We start from the raw sequence: 24,957 nt of genomic DNA on the forward strand, positions 1-24,957 counted from the left end.
ACAGTCCAATCATAGGTGTAATTGCTGTCTTTGAAGGCACTATCAGCCACTGATTTCAATTTGATTTTCATTTGCATACCGGAGGTTAGTTAAGATCCTATCTAAGGTGGATTAAGTTAAAATAATAAATGACCAACTATGAAGCATTTTCATATTTTGAAAAGGAAAAAGGATGTACAAATATGTAAATGCCTTTTATAGCCTGTAAATGAAATTGCATCCTGAAATGATCCGGAATTCTCAGAGACAGCCTTGTCTGCAATTCTGAGAAATTGCTGCCTATTCTTATTTCGCAAAACAAAAATTATCGTAACATCAATTTGCATCCGAGCTCATTCATACTCCTGGTCAGCCCATATTCCATTGTCAGTGTTTGACATGGACAGCACTATCTGCAACAGGAACAGCCATTAGCGTCTGATGACTCATTAATCTGCTCGCCATCTACAATTTATCTGATGAGGACACACCGTCTATTAATACTGTGCCCAGCTGTTTGGAGTGAGTCACAGCTCAGGGTGCCCATCTTGCAATGAGGGGGTAAATTATGCCCCTGGTGGCACAAAAGCAGGAAATCAACGGACAGCAAGGACCAAAGTCTTCCTCCCACAACAGGGTGGGTGGCAGTTAATATGTCAGGGTGATTGTGTCCACATATAGGATCAAACTCTAGCATTAATAGCCGTTTAGAAAGAAACACAACTAGGAATGTTTAGAACATATTAAGTGAGACTGAAAAAAAATGTTATGGCATTAGTTTTTCATGTTATTATAGTCATCAGTACTGCTGGTTTATAATGAGCTATTAATCAGATGACTTGTTTGGTTAGCGTAGATAGAGAGTTAGTGGATTTGAGGTATAATTATTTTTTTAGTTTAGCAGCACTGCTTACATGATCTAACTGGTGGCCCCATTTTATCACAGGGGCAAAAAAATTGACAAACTGGATAAATTTACTATCGTGAATAGCTCCATCGGGACATATTGATAGAGTTAACTTGTAAACAAAAGTTCGGCAGTGGAACCATACCTTAATTTTCCACTTAACCAATTATCTACTCCCTAAAACCTATTTAAGGGAGATAAGCCCTCTAGCACTGGTCATCTCATTCTCTCCTTCCCTTCATTTCCTTTCTTCACATTAATAATCCGTATAACCCTCTCTTCGCTCCTAGGTTGAATCGGGGGTCCCAATCGCTCTACCAGAGTGGAGATGGTACCCCCAGTCTGAGTCTCTGGGCATCATCGTAGGACGCTCGTTCAATCTACCTTCTTGTTCATTATATATCCTCTTACTTCCATTCCCCTTCGACCCACTGTTCCCTTACCACTCCTTTTCATCCCAACAATAAAGTCTAGCTCAGAGTGTGGCGTGGTCCATGCTGGTAAAATTAGATTTAAGAGGGTCATCGTGTCAGATCTTTGTGTAATAATGCTCATGCTTTCTAGTTTGGTTTAGAGTAAGGTTTAGTGTAGGTGGTAGCAGTATTTTGTTTTAAACATGATTAATCATTAAACATTAAGCAACCAAAAAAACAGAAATGTGCGCACATCTAGGATACTCAATATCTAGGTGCTCGATCAAAAACAAACGCATTAGCAAAAGATCAAAAGAAAATCGGCACACTGCCACTTTAGCTTTTAAAAAAAAATTTATTTAATTTCGACCTACATGGTCTTCATAAACGTCTTAATCGTTGAACATGCCATAGCTTTTCATTGGACTTTTGGGCCCAATTCTGATTCATATGGGTGAAGTAGACTCAAAAAAGTGATGTTTGTTCAAACTACATATTTAAAATCAGCAGAAGCAACACAATTCTCATGTTTTTTTGGAGAACTTAATTGTTTTAGGTTCATTCAACTTAGATTTGTAAAAACGAATAAGTTAACTTAATGCCTTCATGTTTTCCCAACACAAAATGTTTGTGTGGAACCTAGTATTTTTTACAGTGTAGTCGGTGTCCCATATCTTTATCTCTACTCTATTCACAAAGGGGTAGGGATGAAAATATGGGACACCACTACTACACCCGCATACGTCATCATATGTCGTTGCTAGCTCATGTATTACATGAGATGTCATCTGCAGCATTCATTCCAGAAGATGCAAGCTCAGTAACATTTATCAGATTACCCACTCTAAGAGTTATTTTACATATTTAGATTTTGGAAAAGAGTTGTTTGTTTTCAGCTCAAAAACGTATGAGCCTCTGGGTTTCTCCAGGCTTCCCTGTTACGACTGGTAAATCATGTTGCAAGCGTACTGTGTATTTGCACAGTGCTCATATTTATGGAAGGAAACAACAATAATGTTATACAAGACAAATCCCCAGACTTTTTCTGACAGACTGGCCCATTCTGTCAAGTATCAGAATTTAAAATATGATGTGGACTAGGTTATCATATGCAGAAACTATCGTAAGTGAAATTTTTTAAAGTGAAGCGTTTTTGTAAAGAAACGTCTCTTTGAAGAGAATGAACATGATGCCATTGTGACTGTAACAAAACAGATGCTTGTTTGTAGTAAAAATCCTTATTAATGCTAGGGTTGCATGATATTGGAAAAACTGACATTGTGTTATTTTATTTGTATGCTATACATATTGCGATATTTTAAATGATTTCACTAGATGAAATGAATAGCTCTATTTGGAAAGAATTAACATAACTGATTACCATGATTGTGTAGAGTGCATCTGCATTAAAGAATATTAATATAGAGCAAAGATATAAGTAAAGTTATTAAGCTATCAAACTAATTTCAAGAGGAGTACTGGTCTCTCATGTGTAATCAGCAATTATACAATCAGATTGATTTAAGCCTACAATAAATAGACCGATTTCACCCTACTACTTTATCTTCGTTTTGAAAGAATCCCCCCTCCACCCCATGTCCTCTTACCTCCATACACCAGGGGGAGCTCTCAAGACCTACCTGATCTTGGACCCCTGTTTATGATTATTGATCAGGCGGAGCCCTGGGCTCAATTATCTCTGAGCTCAGAGTTCTCTCCCAGGACAGCATGCCAAACCTGCTAATAGCATCAAGCAATATCTAAATGTGAACTCTTGAAATGAAAAATACAACAACAGATTTTTTTTTTTCTGGGAGTCTAGCAGTATTCAGGTACACAAATTGAGTAATCAAATGTAAAATAACAGTGTAGTTTTTGTTGTGTGTAAATATGTTTAAATACAATTTTAAAGTAGAAAATTTGAAGAAAAAAAATAGAAGTAGAAAAAAAAATTTAATTAGTAATTTCTAAGCCACAAGTTTTAAATGTGTCAAAGCAAGCAGACCTTAGTTGATTTTTGTTCATAACTTAACATAATTTAAAACAAATCTCTTCAAAAATTTAATGTTTTCACAACAGACTACAGTTATAATATTAGTTATGAGTAGTTTTGCTAAAAAAGCATGTGTTTTATTGAGCAGTGTTGTTGATAATCGGATGTGTTTTGTATTGATTGGGTAGCTTTACATAAATTAAGACCAGTTTAAAATGATTTATGACATACAAAACAATATTTCAGTGAATGTAAGAGTTTTTAAGGCCTAAAATTGTGTTTTTGAAATTTAAAATTTTGTGTACTATCTTCATGCTTGCTTGGGAAGCCGTGTGGCCACTGTAGTTTGTGTATTCATTGTGATTTCTCATACCCCTTCTTTATTGTAGTGTCATCCTAAAAAAATCTTCATTTGAAGGGCTATGTGGCACTTCCCCTATCCCTACACCAACAACCAAAAAAGAATCGAAACGCCCCTTCCCCTGTACGTGAACATGTGAAACAGAAGGATAGTGGGAAGGTAAAAAACTAAGACATAGAAATGAGATTGGGTCTATACCAGAGATGCCCAAACAAAGTTGGCCGATAGTAACCTTTGATTATCAAAAAGTTACACTGCATTAGTTAATACGATTGCGATGTTTTCTTTTTCTTTTTAAATATTATAACATAAATTAGGAAATTACCCAAGACAACTTTAATGAAAAATAGTTTGGTATATTTATCTTCGGCCCACGGCTTTCAATGATATTTGGGCACCCCTGGTCTATATTTCCGAAATGCTGTTATGGCTCCAAAACAGGCAAGAATCCTCCCTGGCACATTGAATAAAAGGTATTCTATATTCTATCTGAAACCAGTCACACTGAAGAATTTGTTGTCCCACTGCAAATATCCTGCCTGCATGGTTCAGTAATGAGAAATGCTTTTTTAAACCATCAAATCGTAGCCCAAAAAATGTTATTCAGTGCTCGTCTCATATCTTAAAATTTCCAATACCAATTTGCTTTTAATCTATAGGACGCAAGATAGATGTATCCTCCATTTGGTATTAGCATAAATCTTGCCTTTCCCTCCAGATTGGCTATAAAACACTGAATGTTTGTGACAAGCAGCCAAGACTCTCTGGTAATGAGTACAGGAGCAGAACAAGGCTATTGTTAAGGACTGATGGATAGCCCTTGAAGACGACATCAAATTTACATGATGGATTAGTGCAGCGAGTGATTGAGGATGACACTTCAGGATGTGGCTAAAGAGCTGCATTTACAATAACAGGATATATTCATAGCATAATTTGTCAGTGTTTTTCTTTTTTTTTTCTTTGTGTGTGTGTGTGTGTGTGTGTGTGTGTGTGTGTGTGTGTGTGTGTGTGCGTGTGTGTGTGTGTGTGTGCATGCATTTTCATCCACAGAGTCAATAATAATCATAACTGAAATAGAAAGTTTTTTTTTTTTTGATCTAGCATAACTGTTATTGTTGCATGCATATTGTAAGGGAGGAAGACTTGAGGTGGAATGTTATATCAGCATTCGTAATAAGTAGAACAGCTTACATTTTCTTTAAGAGCAAGCTTTTGGGCGAAAAACTCCTCTATATTGTATTTGTTATTATGGAGTACTACATACAGTAATACACTGGAGCTTTGAGACTGCAGAACAGACTTTCTAATTACGTGGTAGCTTATTAAATATATTTGTGCCTCTCTGCGTAGTGTGAGAAGCATTAAAGTGAAATATACATAACGTACCTTGATGTTGTACTTCTGCAGAACTTCATGGATCTACAAAGCCACAGCTATTTAGTTCCAGTCCTAGATGGTCACAATGTGGAGAATTTCAATGTCGACAACATTCTTCAGTAGGCCTATATATACCTTTGTGTAAAAAAAAATCAAAGAGGTTTGATACAAGGATGAGAAACAATGACAGACTTGTCTGTTTTTGTGAACTATACCTTTAACGGCTAGAGAATACCCATAATGCACTTTGAAAGTTTGCGTGGCAAATCTGCGTCTGACCACAAGATGGCGTCCGCAGTGGCATCCTATAGGTGTAAGTTTTTAAATGCATTATTATTTATACATGACAGTGAAATCAAAATTCTTTGTTGTCAGTACTAATAGATAGCTTGCTAAGAATTAAATAACTATCACATGCTCTGAGAGGTTGAAATTTAATCCTGAGGGATTTATCAACCACCAAAATATAAACAAAACGTTTTTATTCCATACTTGAGGTTGAATATATTAGAATACTAATATAGGAAATAGTGAATGTTTTTTTATAAGCAGTTGTGTTAGGGATATATTTCAAGAGTCAAGGTGGTCAAAGAGTTAGATATATATAGGCCCGACCTGAGCTTTTAAGATAAATGACCCGTTATTTGGGTTTAATTTTTTTTTCATCTTCACAGTTTTACTAGATTCATGACATAAGCTTTTTTTGCCAGAAATACTCCATTGACCTGACCTAAGCTTTCTGTTTTAGACCTTTGGTATATTACTCTTTTTTTTCTATTTATTTTTATACAAGTTAATAAACCAATTGATTTAGCTTTTTACCATAAAAATGATATTGCTTGTTCAACATTCAGCAAACAGGTTAATACATGTAAAAAACGGGTCTAAATGCTCTAGTTAGTACTGTAGATGCCAAAGCAGGTGAACAACAAATGGCCCTTATATACTGTACATTCACAGTGTGCTTTTGGAAATCATGATTATAATGTTTATCCATGTCTAACCTCAGATGGCCGGACAATAATTCATATTTTACAAATATAGTAGTTAAAATATCGGTGTTTGTGATGCAGCAAGTCCAGAGACTGTATAGTGAACACCATGATTTAGTAAAATACTTGATTTAATGTATGATATGATTAAACAGTGGTCATCCATTTTTAATAGATCATGGGGGACATTTTTTCATAAATCATAAGCAGATTTTCTTTTTAAACCAGAAGGAAATAACATCTTTCAGCACACGTGTGAAACTTCTCTCACTACTAAGTATTGATATGTGTGGTGAGTGTTAATATTCTGCATGTCACCCTGTCCTTCACCTCTCTCCAAACACCTTTCAAATGTGTTACTAATCACAAAATCTATCTCATAGTTAGCTCTTTGGCCCCTGTCATTCCTTATCAACCCATTTACCTTTACATTGTGGGGTCTGTACCATGACCGCATGTTACTCAAAATGATCAATATCTCAATCCTGTTTGTGTTTCCACTGCAGATCATGGGATATGCAACTGTGGCAAGTGCTTCTGTGATGAAAACTGGTTTGGTGAATCCTGTCAGTACGAGGAGCAGTGTTCGCTCTCCAGCAAAACCAGCAAAGACCTCTGCCGCAATGCCCAGGGTGTAGTTTGCTCCAATGCAGGTAAGATACACATCGCACAGAGGCCTATAGTGTCAAGAAAGACATATACAGAGCTCTGCACAAATAATGGCACCCTTGGTAAATATCAAAATGTTCTTGAGCTTCACAAATTAGGATGTGGCTATAACAAAATAAAACAAAACAACAAAATTGCCCACACTGTAAAAAATTCTTGCTGACTATCAAAGGGACTTTTATAGTCATCTGAACTTACATCAGTCACACTGACTAAAAATGTTAGGTTAAACTTTGTATAACTAAACAAATTCAGTTCAGAATTCAGAACTCTGCTTATTGTTATTAGTTAAAGTAACTTAAAAACATGTTTTATGGCTGTGTGTCATATTATTTTTTATGGTGCATATTCACCATCAAGGCAATAAAACAGATTTATAATTATTTATAATCAAGCATAACAATCATATAAATGTATCATATATAGAGAGAGACACAACAAAACATTATAATGACAGTTATATCTACAATTATAGTAGCTTTATTAATACTTAATAGTGATGAATGTCATTTTCAATATACATGTTCATAACACATTACACACTGATTTGTAACATTGTTGGTCATGGTTATATTTATAAAGATGCGTTACGTTAAAACACTGTTATGTTGTTACAAGGAAGGACTCATTAGTACATATTTTGTTCTGTTAAATTAGTGAATCGTTTTATATTGTTGATAGGAAACATGTTGCTATAAATATTACTATAAATACTTATTGTGAGTCATAATACAGTTACTATTAATATTAAGTTGGGTCTTAGGGTCAGGAGGTCTTCAAAATTAAAATTCAACATCCCCTACATCACCATGAATTGATTGAAAGATTTTTTAAGAAGCCTTTTCTCTCATTCAAAAACTAATTATTGTTTATTTCTCTTAATAACTTTAGATCAATGTAATAAATAATAATGATTTTTTTTCGCAGCCTTTTTGCTGATATTTACTAAGCATGCTGATATCGGTGAAGGGTACTATGGTGTGCAGTTGTCCAAACATTCCTTCTGGGTGGCCTAAAAAAAAACAGGCTGCTTGTATTTCACACCTTGACCCCAGAGCCTGTACTTAACCTTTACTCTGGACTGAACTCTTGAGTGTTGTGTCTGTCTGTATGTTGTTAGCAGGGCTCCAGCTGCTTTACAGATACGTCTGGTATGTCTCGCATATGTTAGTGTCAGTAGGTCAAAGTAAATGCTGTGTGTCAGTCAAGATTTTTGGAAAATCAGAATTTCAGAATTGTAGATTCGAAATCTACTGAATTGCAGTTTCAATATATTTATTGTTGGTATTTATTAAACTGTAACGATGGTCTGTGACTTTAATTATATATTTTAGATGCTAGAGAAAACGTTAACTGGTTAACACCACATTTCCTATAAGTTCAAAGAAGTAAACTGTAAACTGACATTGTCACAATTCTCTGCTAGACCAGCTGAAATTATTTTATTTGATTATTTTGTAAAATACAAGATTAAACTGTATATATCTTTACATTTACATTATTCTGGCAACCAAAATTGTAAAGAAATTTGTATTTGCAGAAATCAGAATTTAAATTGATAATAAATCAAATAAGTTAATGTGTTAACAAAACATAATAACAATGAGTCTATATTTATGCTAGTTAATGAAAATGTCAATTTTTTAATTGTTATTTCATGTTAGCTCATGAGATTGTTTTTGATAATTAAATGCTTTTAAATCTTTTTCAAACATTAACAATATATGCTTTAGAAAGCATATATTTTGATCATGTTAACCCTTGAAGTTACCCAATGTTAGCAAAATCAGTGTAAAATGTTACTTTTTTTATTATTGTTAACATTTTTGTAGTCAAACTTTTGCATTTTATGTGTTTTATAATTGTGGGTGAGGATATAATAAGATGTTTAAGATTAATTTGTAAAATGACTAAATGGGAATATTTTTATTCTACCATCTGCATGTACTTTGCTCCTTTATTTAAAATGTATAAGTGTAGCTATTCTCAATTAATTCTCAGTTAAATTCTGTAAGGCATGCAATTTTACAGCATCAGGTGTGTTTGTGTGAGTGTGTGTCTCTTCATACAGTGTATGTACAGTGTGTTTGCCGTGTGCTGCCATATAGAGCAGTGTGGCTGTATTTTGACACTGATGGTTGTGGCCGACAGGCACCTGTCACTGCGGCAGCTGCATGTGCCACAATCCCGATGGGAAAAGCCTGATCAGTGGACGCTACTGCGAGTGTGACGACAGCGAGTGTTTGGATGAAGACTCTGGAGAAGTGTGTGGAGGTAAGACTTTAAACGACAAAGCTCTGTCTGGACACGTACTGTATATATTCATTTTTATTTTGTATTTACATAAAAATTATATGAGATTGTCATTGCAATAGCTTTGTTTTTCTTATCTCATTTTTGCTATATGGTGGCTGTAGCGGTGAAAGTTACACACATTTTAGATTAGTAATTAGGAATATGCATGCACATTAATTGGCCAGCCTGTGAAATAAATCTGGTATATATTTTTTGTGTGATTTGAGATATAAAATATGTCATACTGCTGTTATCAGAGCTTGTTAATAAAATAATGTGGTAAGAACAATAACATCCAATTCTGTCAAACACACAAATATACTATAAGCAATAATTTTATCATAAATAGTTACAAATAAATGTAAGCTGTAATAATATTGTAACTTGGTATTTGGATAAGTTAAGACAACATGTTATATTATATTATATTATATTATATTATATTATATTATATTATATTATATTATATTATATTATATTATATTATATTAATTTTATATTATAATATTAATATAATTTATATTATATGATATTATTTTAAGACAGTAAAAATATACGTTAAAACGTTAAATGGAGGGTTTGGACTAACAAACACAAATCCAGCCAACATACCAAGTTTGGACCAAACAAAAAAAAAAGGAATATTTTAAGGAGAAATTTAGTGACCATAAAAACCAAAAAAGTTACTAAATAATAATTTATTGAACTTACTTGAATTTTGAAGGTTTAGTTCATCCCGAGTTCTGTTTGCTTCCAAATGCATAAGAACTTTGCTGAAACATAAATAAAAATTTTCATTCAAATCTGAGTGATTTGTGTTCGTCTTTTCAAAATGTATTCAATATCATGTCACTAGAAACAATCATAAAGACATTGGGGAAAAAACATACAAATCAAGCTGTTTATTCTTAGCCTTCACAAGAAACTTAATTAGACTTTTTTAGAAAACTTATTTGCTATGGTATGCTGTATGTTAAACAAGTTGTTACTATCAGCACACTGCATTCGTTTGTGCACTCCTGCAGGAATTATGATTTGATTTTAGACAGAAGCAGAATATGCACTGAATGATTCAAGTGAAAGTCACAGGGTACAGCTGAACTACCACATCACCTGAGGTTAACAACACCTGATTCCCCAGACATCAACAATGATCAACACATTCAGAGCTCTCTAGATTCAAAAGCAGCCATCAAATCACATGTTAAGTAAGGTCAACAAACATCCCTGCGGCTTAAAATAACTTTAATTACTCATTCATTCATTTCCGCCCATGTTAGTTCTGAGTAAGACATCATTTCATTTGTGTGTTCACAATAACGACTGAACATATGCTTTTGCTAAATATAAATAACAAACAGTGTTCATTTACTGCCATCTCTGTCTTCAAGAAATTCCCCAGCTTGTCTGGATATTTGCCGTCTGCATTGCACGTCCCTTATGAGCACCTTTTCACAATTTGTCAAATGCAAGTCCTCTAATGCTAATCGAACTCCACTGAATGGTTTGGTTTGTTTATCCATTAAATTGTGGACACAATTGGGGAGCACATAATGTCAGCACTATGACTGTTCAGATCGCCTGTCAAATAACTCCCTGTGAAGACTGTGCCAAACACAACAAAGTAATAGGTGAAATGTTAGATTAGCATATGATAACCGATAGCATTGTCAAATACACTCTTTAAACTTAAATGACACCCTTAAATCCACAATCGGTACACATGCATGTTGTCTGTAATGATGCTGTTTCATCAAATCTGAAAACTCTGCCACTGAATATCTCTCTTCGCTCTCCCTGTGTTCATGGTTGCAGGCCATGGAAAGTGTTACTGTGGAAACTGTTACTGCTCTGCTGGTTGGCATGGAGATAAATGTGAGTTCCAGTGTGCCATCAGCCCATGGGAGAGTAAGCGGAGATGCACATCTCCAGATGGCAAGATCTGCAGCAACCGAGGTCTGTCTATATGCAAACACTTACCTGACACTGACATAAATGATATTCCCCATCACCCTTCAGCTTTAACTAATACTAGATAAACCCGGGATATCCCTAACGCTACTGCAGGGGCATCGAAATCAAATTAGAGTTTAATTTCAGGGGCTTTCCGCTGAGAATCCGCAGCGGAATGAGTCTAATTGTCCCATATCAGCTGTATACGGCATAAGTAATTTCACCTGACAAGCACAAATGAGAGTGGGACAATGCATTCTCCATTAAGATACATCAGGCTGCCAAAAAAGCTTTGGCTCTCATATTGCTGCTGAACCTCCAGGGAGCTTCTCTGTAATTGATTACAGCAAAAGGGTGAAGTGGTACACAGTATAAACTCAACCTCACATCTGAACCACTGTCTGTGGTTAAGTAATGTGCCCGCAAACCGAATCCACTCATCAAAGGCAACCGCGCTGGTTTTCTGCATCAAAAGAAGGGCACTCGCATTTGTTTTGAAAAAAAAAACAACAACAACATTTTACAGGCGGATACACTTTCCAGTAGAATACATGCAATCCTTTATAGCCTATAAAGGCACAGTTATCCATACATTTCACTGTCAGAAATACTGGGTACCACACAATTCCTTCAGGTTGTCCCAACACAAATTGATTGTTAACATAATAGTTTTTACAAATTTAAGTAGATTGAACATAAAAAAGTTAAGTCTTCCCAAAAAAACTTAAGAGTTGTGTCGTTTCAACTCATTTTAAATTAGTAGTTTGAACAAGCTGCAGAAGTCATTTGTTTGAGTGCATCTGCATTTTATTATGAGCAATATGTTCTGTTTGAGGAGAAATCCCTCAGTTATCCGTACATTTGACTACACACTATCAAAAATGCTGGGTTCCACACAATTCCTTCATGTTGTCCCAACACAAATTGCTTAAGTTAACTTAATAGTTTCTAACAAACTGTATCCACTCATTGCAAACCCTATCCACACACCAAACACTCGCATTTGTTTTCAAAAAACAACAGCATTTTACAGGTGAATACACTTTCTAGTAGAATACAAACAATCCTTCATAGCCTGTACATAAGGCACAGTTATCACAGTTCCACACAATTTTTTCATGTTGTTCCAACACAAATTGCTTGAGTTAACATAATAGTTTTCATTAATTTAAGTGGACTGAACATAAAAAAAATAAGTCCTCCCAAAAAATGTTAAGAATCAGCTCATTTTAAATTAGTAGTTTGAACAAGCTGCAGAAGTCATTTGTTTGAGTGCATCTGCATTTTAATATCAGCTATATGTTCTGTTTGAGAGGAAATGCCTCAGTTTCTAACAAACTGTATCCACTCATCGTAAACCCTATACATGCTGGTTTTCTGCATCAAAAGAAGGACACTCGCATTTGTTTTCAAAAACAACATAATTTTACAGGCGAATACGCTTTCCAGTAGAATACAAACAATTCTTCATAGCCTTTACATAAGGCACAGTTATCCGTACATTTGAGAACATACAGTGCTCAGAATAATTGAGTACACCCCGTTTCGGAAATGATTATTTTTATTTCTCAGTCAATATAGGCAACATATTTTGGTGCATTTGAACAAAGCAGATTTATTAAATAGATATATTTATTCAAATAATATTTTAGTCACTGAACATCTTTACAAATAGAAAGATAATACATTTCAATGCATGCAAAATATTGGGGGAAAATGGCAAACTAAAAAAATTTTAACTAAATTTTAGATTTTTTTTTCTTGCTCTTCAATTTTGCTCTTCTAACATTTTTTATTTCATATTTTTTTTCCCAAACATATAAATTTGTACTGATTTTCGACCGTTATCGTAAGTTTTTTCAATTATCTCCAGATTTAGCTTCAGTACTGAATAGTCTAATGTATATGTGCAAATATAATACTGTAAAGCTTCCTATAGAAAATATTAAATTAAATGAGAGATTTGTGAGTGTTTTATTATCAGCAATGTGTTCTGTTTGAGGGGAAATCCCTCAGTTTCTAACAGGAATAAAGATATGGATGTACACTAAAGTGCACTTGTTACTTCCAGCACACATGGTGAAAGTCAGACATTATTTTGGACACTTTTAAGTCATCCACCCTCGTTTTCTGTATTTTATATTCTGTTTATACTCTTCATTTATACGTTCTGCCCTGTGAATGGCAGGTCTCAGTGGATCGCTGCTATTGTGTGAAATGACAGGCTCTTTCAGTCAGTCAAGCTCTCAATCCATGAAATAGCTTGCCCTTCATTTTCAAATACAAACATGCAAAGTTATGCACTTAATAACCTTTTCATGGGGGAAAAATGTTTAAATAAAGCAAAAAGAAAAGTGGTTGGGTATAAAAACAAGTAATGAAAGGTAACTTTAAAACCAGACTCATGAATTCCTCTATTTAGGACCACATGTGCAAAAGTCGTTTTGGCAGAGGGTATTAAATGTGCTTCTGGAAAGTATGGGATGGGAGGCCTGGAAAAGCTTTTAGTAATCACAGTTCAACACCTTTTTGAATGAGGGTCAAATGGCAGAAATAGGCAGACTGGCAAACAGTGAGTTGTTACTCTATATACAGCGTCAGTAAAGTGAGAGAAAGAGGACAAAGGTCTACACTACCTGACAAAAGTCTTGTTGTCGATCCCAGATGTAAGAGCAACAAATGATAACAAATAATTGATCATTTGGAAAAGTGGCAGAAGGTACATTTTTCTGATAATTCATTTGTTGAACTACATCCCAATCATCACAAATCCTGCAGAAGACCTATTGGAACCCGCATGGACCCAAGATTCTTATAGAAATCAGTTTGGTGAAGGTAAAATCATGGTTTGGAATTACATTCAGTATGAGGGCATGCGAGAGATCTGCAGAGTGGATGGCAACATCAACAGCCTGAGGTATCAAAGACATTTGTGCTTCCTATTACATTACAAAGCACAGGAGAGGGCAAATTCTTCAGCAGGATAGCGCTCCTCTTACTTCGGCCTCCACATCAAAGTTCCTGAAAGCAAAGAATGTCAAGGTGCTCCAGGCCAGCCCAGTCACCAGACATGAACATTATTGAGCATGTCTGGGGTAAGATGTAGGAGGGTGCATTGAAGATGAATCCAAATAATCTTGATGAACTCTCGAAGTCTTGCAAGAACGCTTTCTTTGCCATTGCAGCTGACTTTATTAGTAAGTCATTTGAGTCATTGCAGAGATGTATAAATGCTGTCGTCCAAGCTCATAGGAGTCATACACAATATTAGTTCTTTTTCCACTGCACTATGACTTTATATCCTATACTGTACATTATTTCTGTTAAGTGACAAGACTTTTGTCCAAGTAAAGTTAGTCCTTACTGTCCTAATTAAATAATTAACAAATCAAGGCATGATCATATTTTATTTTGGTAAAATAAGCGTAATCTAGAGGTGTTTGCCTTTCATATGAGCCACTACTGATATCATATGATCAACTGGTCAACAAGTAAAATTAATATTTGTTGTTCCTAAAACTTGGATAGGCGACAAGACTTTTGTAAGATAGTGTACTTTTGAAAATTTTGAGTGTAATGGTAATATTGTAAAACATTATTAGTATACTTCTGAATATTATTTAATTGTATTTTATATCCAGTTTCATTAATACAAATTTTAAAATAGATTTTAAATAGAATTTTCAGCATCATTACTTAAATTTTCAGTGTCCTGATTAGATTAATTATTTATATCTTTTTGTAAAAATATAAATACTGTGGCACCCCTAAAATCTTATATATGATCAGCTGCTAACCAATATTTTATCAACGTATATTGCATCCCTAATTGTAGAGTTATGGATTTGTAAGGATTTTTGAATCATCTATAAGCATTTGTAAGACAGATTTGGACATCCATCAAATTGAACTCTAATGGGCCATTCACCCAGAACATGTCTTTGCTTCTAAAAACACAAGATGCAGCATTTAGGAATGTTTTTTCAGGAAGCACCTCCACTGCCATGTTAACAATTGCCATGCCAACTTACTACTGTAAACAGAAGCTCAGAATGCTTGCCCTGCCTCCGGTTTCATCTGATTGGTCCACTGCTTTGGAACTGATAGTGATGAGCAGCGATGAGTGTAAAAGTTGAAATTCTTAACACACCATCTAAAAAATGTGATACTCATAACAGTCATACACATTTACCAAGCACTTGTTTAAATAGGAAAACAATGGAAAAGTAGTACATTATCGGAATGAAAAAAACACCTTCTGTGTAAACGGGCCTTACCAAGTCTATGCAAGTGACTCAAAATGACATGTTGTATGTAGAGGAGTGAGCTATTATCATTGTATTTGCTTTTCTGTCACTGTTGCACATAAGCAACAATATACTCTCACATGCACAACTGTAATAATGCAGCTCATCCTGTTCATGCACAGAATGTGTAAGGTCTATATTCACGAGAGGACAGCTCTTTGACAGAACTGCAAATGGTGGCAGTGGCAGTGGTCGCGGCCCCTGTTTTCAGGACGCCAGCAGGCTCAGCTCCCAGTGTGCTTTCAACACCCAGATAAAAGAAAACAGGATTTCCAGAGCTGCTGCGACTGGTCTGGCTCGGCTTCATCAGAGTGGAGGTGTTTCCTGCAGCTCTGTTGCCATGACTGTCGCCCCAGCAATAGATTAGCTAGAACTTGGAGTAAGCATCCTCATCAATCCTTGCCATGCACGGCCCCTTTATTGTCAGCTGGGCTCTGGAGGATTTGGTCCCCAGGAGAAATTTGGCTTTCCTTTTCAGCATCACTTCAATTATAGTGCTGTGCAGCTAACTGTTTCAGCGAGCCCTAATCCTCCTCACACAGACAAAACAGTCTGAACTCATATTTCAACAATCGGAAAATGGCTTTGAGACTTCTCAAATCCCTAAAACTAAAAATGTAGAACGTACTAAAGAAATTTCATATACATTTAATATAGATTTTCTATATTTACATATATCTTTCAAAAGAGTATTTTTACGATGGTTAGAACTGAATTAACAGCCTGAAATTCAAAAACCGTTGCTAATAATGTCACCAGTGGTTAATAATAATGATACCTTATATTTATAAAGACAGCGCTCACTGAGCAGTATGGAGTCCCCATCAATGTACTGTGGCATTAGGACCCACACAGACTGCAGGTTGAGTGCACCCTGCCGGTCTCACTAACACCACTTTCGGCAGCAACCTAGCTGTCCATGTGGTCTCCCATCCAGGTACTGACTGGGCGCAGGCCGGCTTAGCTTCAATGGGCGACCATGTGAGAGTTGCAGAAAGCTAACTGCCGGCCTAATAAATTATTACTGTGCTTACACCTGTGCATACAGTATGTACAAGATGCTAAATAGGATTCAGAGAAGAAATATTCTCACAACAAAATAATTTTTTCATTCTTTGGATAAAAGGTAAAAGAGGGAAATACCTTTGTCGTTATGTACTGCTCCAGGTTGTGTCCAGACTTCTGACAGCGACTTTTAGATGAATATGTAAATATGTGCTGCAGTATTTCCTCTTAAAAACTAAAAAACACAACAAAAAAAGCAGTGAGAATTACTGTTTCTATCCACATATTTTTATGTGCAGCTTTTAGAATATTGCTTAAAAAATGTTAATTAAAATGATGCATGCGTATACATTTTAAAAATGTGCATAAAAACGTATGTGCTATTTGGATCCTGATGAAAATATTATCTGATATGTGAATAAATTACAGTGGAAACATATTTATGAAAAAAAAATTACCATGATGCACATACAAAAAGTCATGTAATTTTGTCTGAACAGATGTTGTGATTGGCTAACTAAACTAACCAGTGCAGTGGGTCAACTTCATTGCACTAAATCAAATGTTGGTTTAGAAATCTGCAAACATCTGAGCATAAGTCAACCACCAAAATCATTTTGTACAATCATCTCCTAAACCTATTGTGTAACAAAATAAATTTCAGACACCCACCTCCAAACCCAAGAAGTCATTTAAGTCATTTAATTTTTACTGTGGAAGTAAGGGTTACCCTGCTTATGATTTTTTAAATTGCATATCACATGGGATGTCATAATGCTTTATTTGCAAATGTTTTTGAGAGGATTCTAATTTTACGTTTGGTAAGTATTGATAGAAACTTACCAGACATGACCCAAACCTTTATTTATAAGGATATTGCCTATTTTAAATATTTATCATTTCTGTGATACAACGCATCAGCATCCATCAGCCTGTCATACTGAGCAGAGCAAAGACGATTTAAGTTGACAATCTACAAGATGGCGACAGAGACAGCATAAAAATCCCTTAGAGTCGAAAACATCTGAAAATTTTCAAACTACAGCTGTTAAAATCAGCTGATGAAATCATTAGAAAACTGGTGAGTGACAAAAACACTTTTTTGGGGTTATTTATTGTGATATCCTGATTGCAACAGAGAAATACTGGGGAATGTCTCCAAACTGATGGCATTTCATGCCCTCAGCCTTATAATCTTAAAATGTTAGCAAAATCACCTGTTTTGTCTAGGGATGTCCCGATCCGATATTGATATCGGAAATAGGTCCGATATCAGTCCAAAAAAACTATATCGGACTGCGTTAAAAATCTCCGATATAAGCAGTCCGATGCGCGCTAAACCCTGTTAGAGCTATTCTATCCAGCAGCGTCCAGAGCCAGCGTGCAAAGACCACGTGATCACAACACTGCTTGCTAGCAAAATAGCTAAGTTATGGTGTATTACAATAGAAATCTATTGTGACGGTAGCACACGCTGACGCTATCAACAACGGCACATCTCCTCTGGTTTATTTACTTCACGTCAAGCGATCTTTACATTGTTTTGTATATGCTGCTAAGCAACGCAAGGCACCGAATGGCGACGTAGAGCACAACGTGCGAACCTCATTTAAAACGTTTACGTTACAATTCGGTCATGGCATATCGTGCAACATCCAGTGTGATACCCAATTATAAACACCAGCGCTTCTCACACATAAGACTTTACCTCAGCGGCCCGGTTCTGTGTGCGTGAGAAACTGAGAATACTCCGCCACAGACTCGGATGCTGTGCTGTTCCAGACCCACAAAGACGCGCTGGACATCTGTTCTGACTTTGGTAGTAGCTTTGAGAAGAACGCGAGGACACGCGGAAAAGAAAAGCCTTTTACTAAATAGACTGATCTAGCTCATTATTTAGGGTGACAATACATTTTCTTTTCCCGGACATGTCCTCTATTTGGGATTTAAAAAATGCATTCAGCCAGGATTTCTAAATCGCCTAACATGTTCCGGATTCTGCTTTCGCTTTCTATAGCTGTCATGTAAAAGGTGTTAAATGCTAAACATCTTTGTTGTTTTAATTGTCTCTTAAATAAGAATAAGAAATCATTCTGTTGCTGAGGGCCATTGCAGTTTAAAAGAAAGAATGGTATTACTTTCGGGCAGAAGGAAAATTTAATTAAAGGCATTCCCATATTGAACTCTTCTTTAAAAAGCCCAGAAAGATAAAGTGCTCTGATAAACAGTGTCAGCTTTGCGCAAGAGTTTGCAGTTCTGTCTTTATTTACATTGTCGTACTTTTCCCATGTGGGAAGTAGGGTGGAATTTGTGCAATAAATTATGCAAATAAAATGAATTTTGATAAAATTATTATTAAAAGTGACATTATTTTATGTGTTGTGGAGAAAAGGTGTGTTTCAATCCAGCTACTGCAAGTATGTTTATGTTAAAGATAATATGTGCAATATATATTATTATAAAATTAATAGTGTTTTGTTTGGGAACATTGATACAGCCATAATCTTCTTATGATACAAACACAGATTAAATAGATCTGATTATCTAAATGTTTGTACTAACCATACTGCGCATTTTTATTAACTTAACAATAACTTAACAATAACTCATTTCTGCTCCCCAGTGTGAAAGATATTTTTCAGCTCGAAACTGAATCAAAAATTCATCAAAAAGCTGTGTGTGAAATTGAAACTTTGGACACTCAACCTTTAGCAGTTGGTCAGTTAACAATACTTTTTTCTTAATTTCCTGCTCTCAGCTGTTTCTACCATTTGCTGATGATAGAAAATAAATAACTGAAATGACCTTTAATAAGTATTTTGCACTTTAAAAAATATATATTTTTGTTTATTCAATTAGGATATTCTTCAGAGTCTTGATATTCATTTTTTTTATATATTCTTATGTAAAAGGTTCACATTTATGCAACCAATATTTAATAAATTGGTTGTTTTTTTCTATACTTACTGTTGCTGACTTTTGTTCTCAGTTTGATCTAGCCGTTCATACATTCCACTTAACGAAATAGGTAAAAGTAAAGTATTCATGATTTGTGCTGATTATTGTATCGGATTTGTATCGGTATCGGTTCGTACTGTAGGCTGTAATATTGGTATCGTATTGGAAGTTAAAACATTGTATCGGGACATCCCTAGTTTTGTCATCACTTTAGACATTACGCTAGAGAATCATTCAAATACTAATTCTAAAGAGACCTTTGTGAATTAGTGATGACTTCTACTGTTCTGACATCAGCTGCAAATGTGAATGAATGGCGAAAGAAAGTATTTCCTCATACAAAAGGATTTTGAGATGTGTTTGATTTTCTTTTTTATATACAAACGCCGTCGAACTGTTGTATAAACTCAATATCACACTCGTAGAAGTGCGATATGGCTGTATATCTTCATCTGGTGGAACACTAAGGCAACGCACGCCTCCCGCCAGTGCCGATATGCACTGCTACTCATGTGATATTGCTCATACATTGCAACCCTAATTGTAAAGTTATGGATTTGTAAGGATTTTTGAATCCTCTTTTAGTATTTGTGAAGACAGATTTTGACTTCCATTTCATTGAACTGTAATTGGCCATTCAATCAGAAATCAGGATTCTAATTTTACCTTTGGTAAGTTTGGATTGAAAACTTACCTGACATAATCCAAACCTGATAATGTGAATAGCTGGAGGATTTTTTTACCGTAGTTTCCTAAACGTTTTTACCCTGTCTCTGTAGGCACATGTGTATGCGGCGAGTGCACCTGCTATGAAGTGGATCCCTCAGGAGACTGGGGTGACATTCATGGAGAAACCTGCGAGTGTGACGAGAGAAGTTGCCATGCCATGTACGACAGATACTCAGATGATTTCTGTTCAGGTGAAGGAACTAGTTGAAGCATTTGTGTCAAACCTCTCATTCTTATTATCACATTTGTGTTGTATACTGTATCTTAAATCAGTATCTAAAACGTCACTCTGCCAGTGTTTTTTTTCCCCTCAGTGGCCTCAAGAAACAAGTTAGAAACGGTCAGGTTTGGCTTCACCCAACTTCCTCAAAAGGAAATGGTTCACATTCCAAAATCCAGCAGCGAAAAAGAGGGCAGGGTGGAACTGTTCGATATCCATTTGCTCTAGCAATACGTGATCTTGCATAAACAAAAGAACGTGGATTATCCTGAGCTGAAGAACAACAGATGCGGTTCAGAAACATTTCTACATCTGTTTTTAATGCTGAGGAATAACTCTTTGGCCATATGTGCAGTTTCCTTCAATCTTATATTTGCCTCAGTGGACTGCTTACACAAACCAGTTTTGGCATTCATGGTCAGCCAGACCTGCGGTGCCCTTTAACTCCCTAAACAGGCACGCATACACCACCAATGTGTAATCTTTGGCTGCATCTAGGGCAGCTTCGGGCAGATCTTTCATCCATTAGAGGACTCTAAATCCTGCTATGTGTCTGTTTTGAAGGTCACGGCCAGTGTAACTGTGGCAGGTGCGACTGCAAGGAAGGCTGGGCTGGAAGGAAATGCGATCATCCCCTCTCCTGTTCGCTGTCTGTGGAAGCCAGTCAGAAGAAGTGTCGGGGAACCTCCAGTCTGCCCTGCTTTGGCAGAGGTAATTAAGTCTAGTGTCTATTCATCTGTGCCAAAGTGGGTTCTAACAGCAGCGTTTCACAGATCTGAGGTGTCGCATTTGAGGCTCGTGTGGTAGGCTAGAGGACTCTTAAAGGTGAAGTGTGTCGTTTTCGGCACTCCCGTTTAGTCGCTCTGGCGTGACGTGACGCAAAGTGGAGAGAACAATGCTAAAATTAGCAGCACTGACAATTAGTGTGTCAATCTTAATGGATTGTTTTGAATTGAACAGGTTGATCTTAAAGGTGAAGTGCATAATTTTCGACTCTTCCAATTAGTCGATCTGGCGTGGTGCGATGCAAAGCTTAGGAGGAAAAAACAGTGCTAAAATTAGCAGTGCTGTCAATCTTAAAAGGATAGTTCATACAAAAATTTACATTTACTGAAAATGCACTTACCCTCAAGCTATGTATTTTTGTTCTGTAATTTAATGTACAGGACATAAACAACATTAATACCTGCAAATACACTCACCGGCCGCTTTATTAGGTACACCTTACTAGTATCGGGTTGGACCCCTTTTGCCTTTAGAACTCCCTTAATCCTTTGTGGCTTAGATTCAACAAGGTACTGGAAATATTCCTCAGAGGTTTTGGACCATATTTTTATAATAGCATCATGCAGTTGCTGCAGATTTGTCAGCTGCACATCCATGATGTGAATCTCCTTTGATATCTGGTGACTAGGGAGGCCATTTGAGCACAGTGAACTCATTGTCATGTTCAAGGAACCAGGCTGAGATGATTCGCACTTTATGACATGGTGCATTATCCTGCTGGAAGTAGCCATCAGAAGATGGGTAGACTGTGGTCATAAAGGGATGGACATGGTCATCAAGAAAACTGAAGTAGGCTGTGGCGATGCCACAATGCTCAATTGCTATTAATGGGCCCAATGTGTGCCAAAAAAAATATCCCCCATACCATTTCACCACCACCATCAGCCTGAACCGTTGATACAAGACAGGGTGGATACATACTTTCATGTTGTTAATGCCGTACCATCCGAATTTGGCAGAAAAGATCAAGATTCATCAGACCGGGCAACGTACTTCCAATCTTCTATTGTCTAATTTTAGTGAGCCTGTGCTAATTGTAGCCTCAGTTTCTTGTTCTTAGCTGACAGGAGTGGCACCCGGTGTGGTGTTCTGCTGCTGTAGCCCATCTGCCTCAAGGTTGGATGTGTTGTACGTTCAGAGATGCTCTTCTGCATACCACTGTTGTAATGAGAGGTTATTTGAGTTACTGTTGTCTTTCTATCAGCTCGAACCAGTCTGACCATTCTCCTCAGACCTCTGGCATCAACAAGGCATTTGCGCCCACAGAACTGCCACTCACTGGATATTTTCTCTTTTTCTGACGATTTTTTCCAGTTTCTGATATAGTCAGACCAGCTCGTCTGGCACCAACTAACATGCCACATTCAAAATCACTTAAATCACCTTTCTTACCCATTCTAATGCTCGGTTTAAACTGCAGCAGATCGTCTTGACCATGTCTACATGCCTAAATGCATTGAGTGCTGCCATGTGATTGGCTGATTAGGAATTCCCATTAACGAGCAGTTGGACAGGTGTACCTAATAAAGTGACCGGTGAGTGTATAATAATGAACCTTAGCTTTTTGAAAATAATGTTTAGTTTTGTGCATAATCATCTCACTTCTCAAGAAAAACCAGGAGCTGCAAATGTAAAAAAAAAAAATCTGCTTGTATGTTTTGTTCTGTTTTTTTAAAGTAAAAGTGCCAGTAGCCATTGACTTGCATTTTATAAATCACCAAGGACCACTAAAAATATTCTACTGAAAAAATAGACCAATATATGCATACGCAAATAAGACTGCAGCTGTTTATGACATTCTTTCAGCCTGCAGTTTCACTCGAAACAGTGTTTTAGCAATGATCATACAAGACCAATCATGTCTCAGTGATAGTTTACTGTTAAACTCAGTAACAACACAAACACTTCAAACAGAGGTTGATGTCTGAACACACAAGACAAACAATAGCTTTTGATCACGCTTTGTTCGTCATTCATTTCTCCCTCAGTGGATGGATTATTAAATTTATTCATACTACTTGATATTCAAGACATAGCTATAGTAAACTTGTAGTTGATCGGACCCTGCATTCAGTCATTATAAGCACATATTTTTGATCAGCTAATTAACACATTTTTCCTAATGCCGTATTTAAGGTAAATGTAAAGTACATCAAATGCGTAATAGCCTTTACTACTATGAGAAAGAAATTGAAATTAATCTATAGAAAGACCCTGTGCTTGATTATAGATAACAATGATTAAATGTGTTATAATAGTAGTAATGGAATGAGTGGCATTTGGTGGGCACCTTACAGGCCATACATATTTATCATTTTAAAACTAATTCCAATAATCTTCTAAATTAAAGCCTCCTGTGAAGCTGAAGTTCCAATTGGACTTTTTAAAGGTTTATTACAAACTTAACTGTGCTTCAGGTAGTGGTGCTGGGCTCTACATACTGTCTCTGCATGAGTCTTGTTAGAAGGAAAAAAACATCACAGTAGATGAATCAGAAATAGCGTGATTGTTCCAAAAGAATGTTATTTCCATAGCTCCCCGCTGCATAAGAAAGTGAAGAACGATAATAATAGTCTTGTTTTAGTGAGTGAAGTGATAATTTAGCGATAATGGAGGCCGTGTTCTCTGTGCCTCCACCCCTGTGTTCACTTACAATCTACAGTAGCGAAGAAGTGGAGACAATATAACTTTTATTTAACATCTCATTTTAAAACTAAAAGAATTCATGTTTTTTCTGTAATGGCTGAAAGTACAGTATGCACAATTCAACCCACAAACTGTTTGCTTTACGGTAAATAATATGCAACACATTTGTTAAGGACAATGTTATTGAATGCAGCCGACATACCTAAAAAAGACGAATGACAGAATGCAGGCTGGAAGAATCAGTCTGTACATACTGTAGTAGCTTTTGTGTTTCATTTCTCAAGGCTTTAGCTTGGCATGTTCCCTCTGTAGCACCTGAAATAACACTGAATCTGGCAGCAAGTCTTGCGGTGAAACAATCTTTTAGTGAACCAGATGCATTGTATTAGTTTTTTTTTTTTTTGTACCATGTGTATAAAAAGCTAAATCCGCAAAGGGATTTCTTCCTTGGATCTTGGCACTGCGAAACTGTTTGTTCTGGTCTTTAGAGAAACTAAGCGAGTAGGATGTGAGTTCTCTCCCTCTAATAAGAAAAAAATTATTAAATCACAAACAAAGTCACTAAAATTCATTAATTAGGTTTAATTCCTCCTGCTGTACTTTTAAAACATCTCAAATCTGCTTCAACCAAATGGTGGGTTAAATTGTGCCCAGGCTCAATAATTAATTGGCAGGAAATAAATAAGAACGAATTCTTGAAAAGAAGCCAGATCATTTATTTATTTAATTTATTGTTGCTGGCTGAAGTACACATTTAAAAATATAAAATTACCACCATGTATTCTTTTAATTTTCTGATATACAGTCAAGCCTAAAATTATTCATACCCCTGGCAAATTGTGACTTAAAGCTACTTTTATTCAACCAGCAAGTTTTTTTTTTTTGACCAGGCTTCTCCCAAAATATAATAAGATGATGTACAAGAGGCATCATTGTGGAAATAGTGGATATATTGTGTGTATCTACATACACAATATACTCTATATACCCGTAGCAGTGCGATATGGCTGTATATCAGCACTGATGGGAGGCGGAGTGCCTTAGTGTCCCACCAGTGACAATATACAGCAATATCGCACTGCTACGAGTGTGATATTGCATTTATACAACAGTTCGACGGCATAATTGTCTTATGAAATTATAAATATTTAAAATAGGCACTGTCCTTATAAATAAACTGCATAGATGCAATCTAAACAACTACATTCTAGCCAAAAAAGCCTCAACAGTATATAATGTTGTCCAAAAGCAGCAATATTTTTCATACTGTAGTGAGTTTATTCATTTTATGAAGAGGCTGTATGAGTTTTGATATTGCAGAATATCGCACAGCTATCAGCCAATCAGATTCGAGAACCAGACAG

The 24,957-nt window shown here is 36.1% G+C and overlaps 1 protein-coding gene across 1 annotated transcript in view; it reads left to right on the forward strand.

Moving 5' to 3' along the window:
• itgbl1 (integrin, beta-like 1) overlaps positions 1-20,895 on the forward strand; it is a 36,211-nt gene extending 15,316 nt beyond the window's left edge. Inside the window, exons 3-7 of the mRNA XM_056464858.1 lie at positions 6,532-6,678; positions 8,846-8,968; positions 10,805-10,945; positions 19,992-20,132; positions 20,726-20,895. Of these exons, the coding sequence (XP_056320833.1) occupies positions 6,532-6,678; positions 8,846-8,968; positions 10,805-10,945; positions 19,992-20,132; positions 20,726-20,880 (707 nt within the window). The 3' untranslated portion in view covers positions 20,881-20,895. The remainder of the gene's footprint in view (positions 1-6,531; positions 6,679-8,845; positions 8,969-10,804; positions 10,946-19,991; positions 20,133-20,725) is intronic.
• Positions 20,896-24,957: the final 4,062 nt, after the last annotated feature.

This window comes from Danio aesculapii, chromosome 9 (assembly GCF_903798145.1).
Source record: "Danio aesculapii chromosome 9, fDanAes4.1, whole genome shotgun sequence".
Classification (NCBI taxonomy): Eukaryota; Metazoa; Chordata; class Actinopteri; order Cypriniformes; family Danionidae; genus Danio; species Danio aesculapii.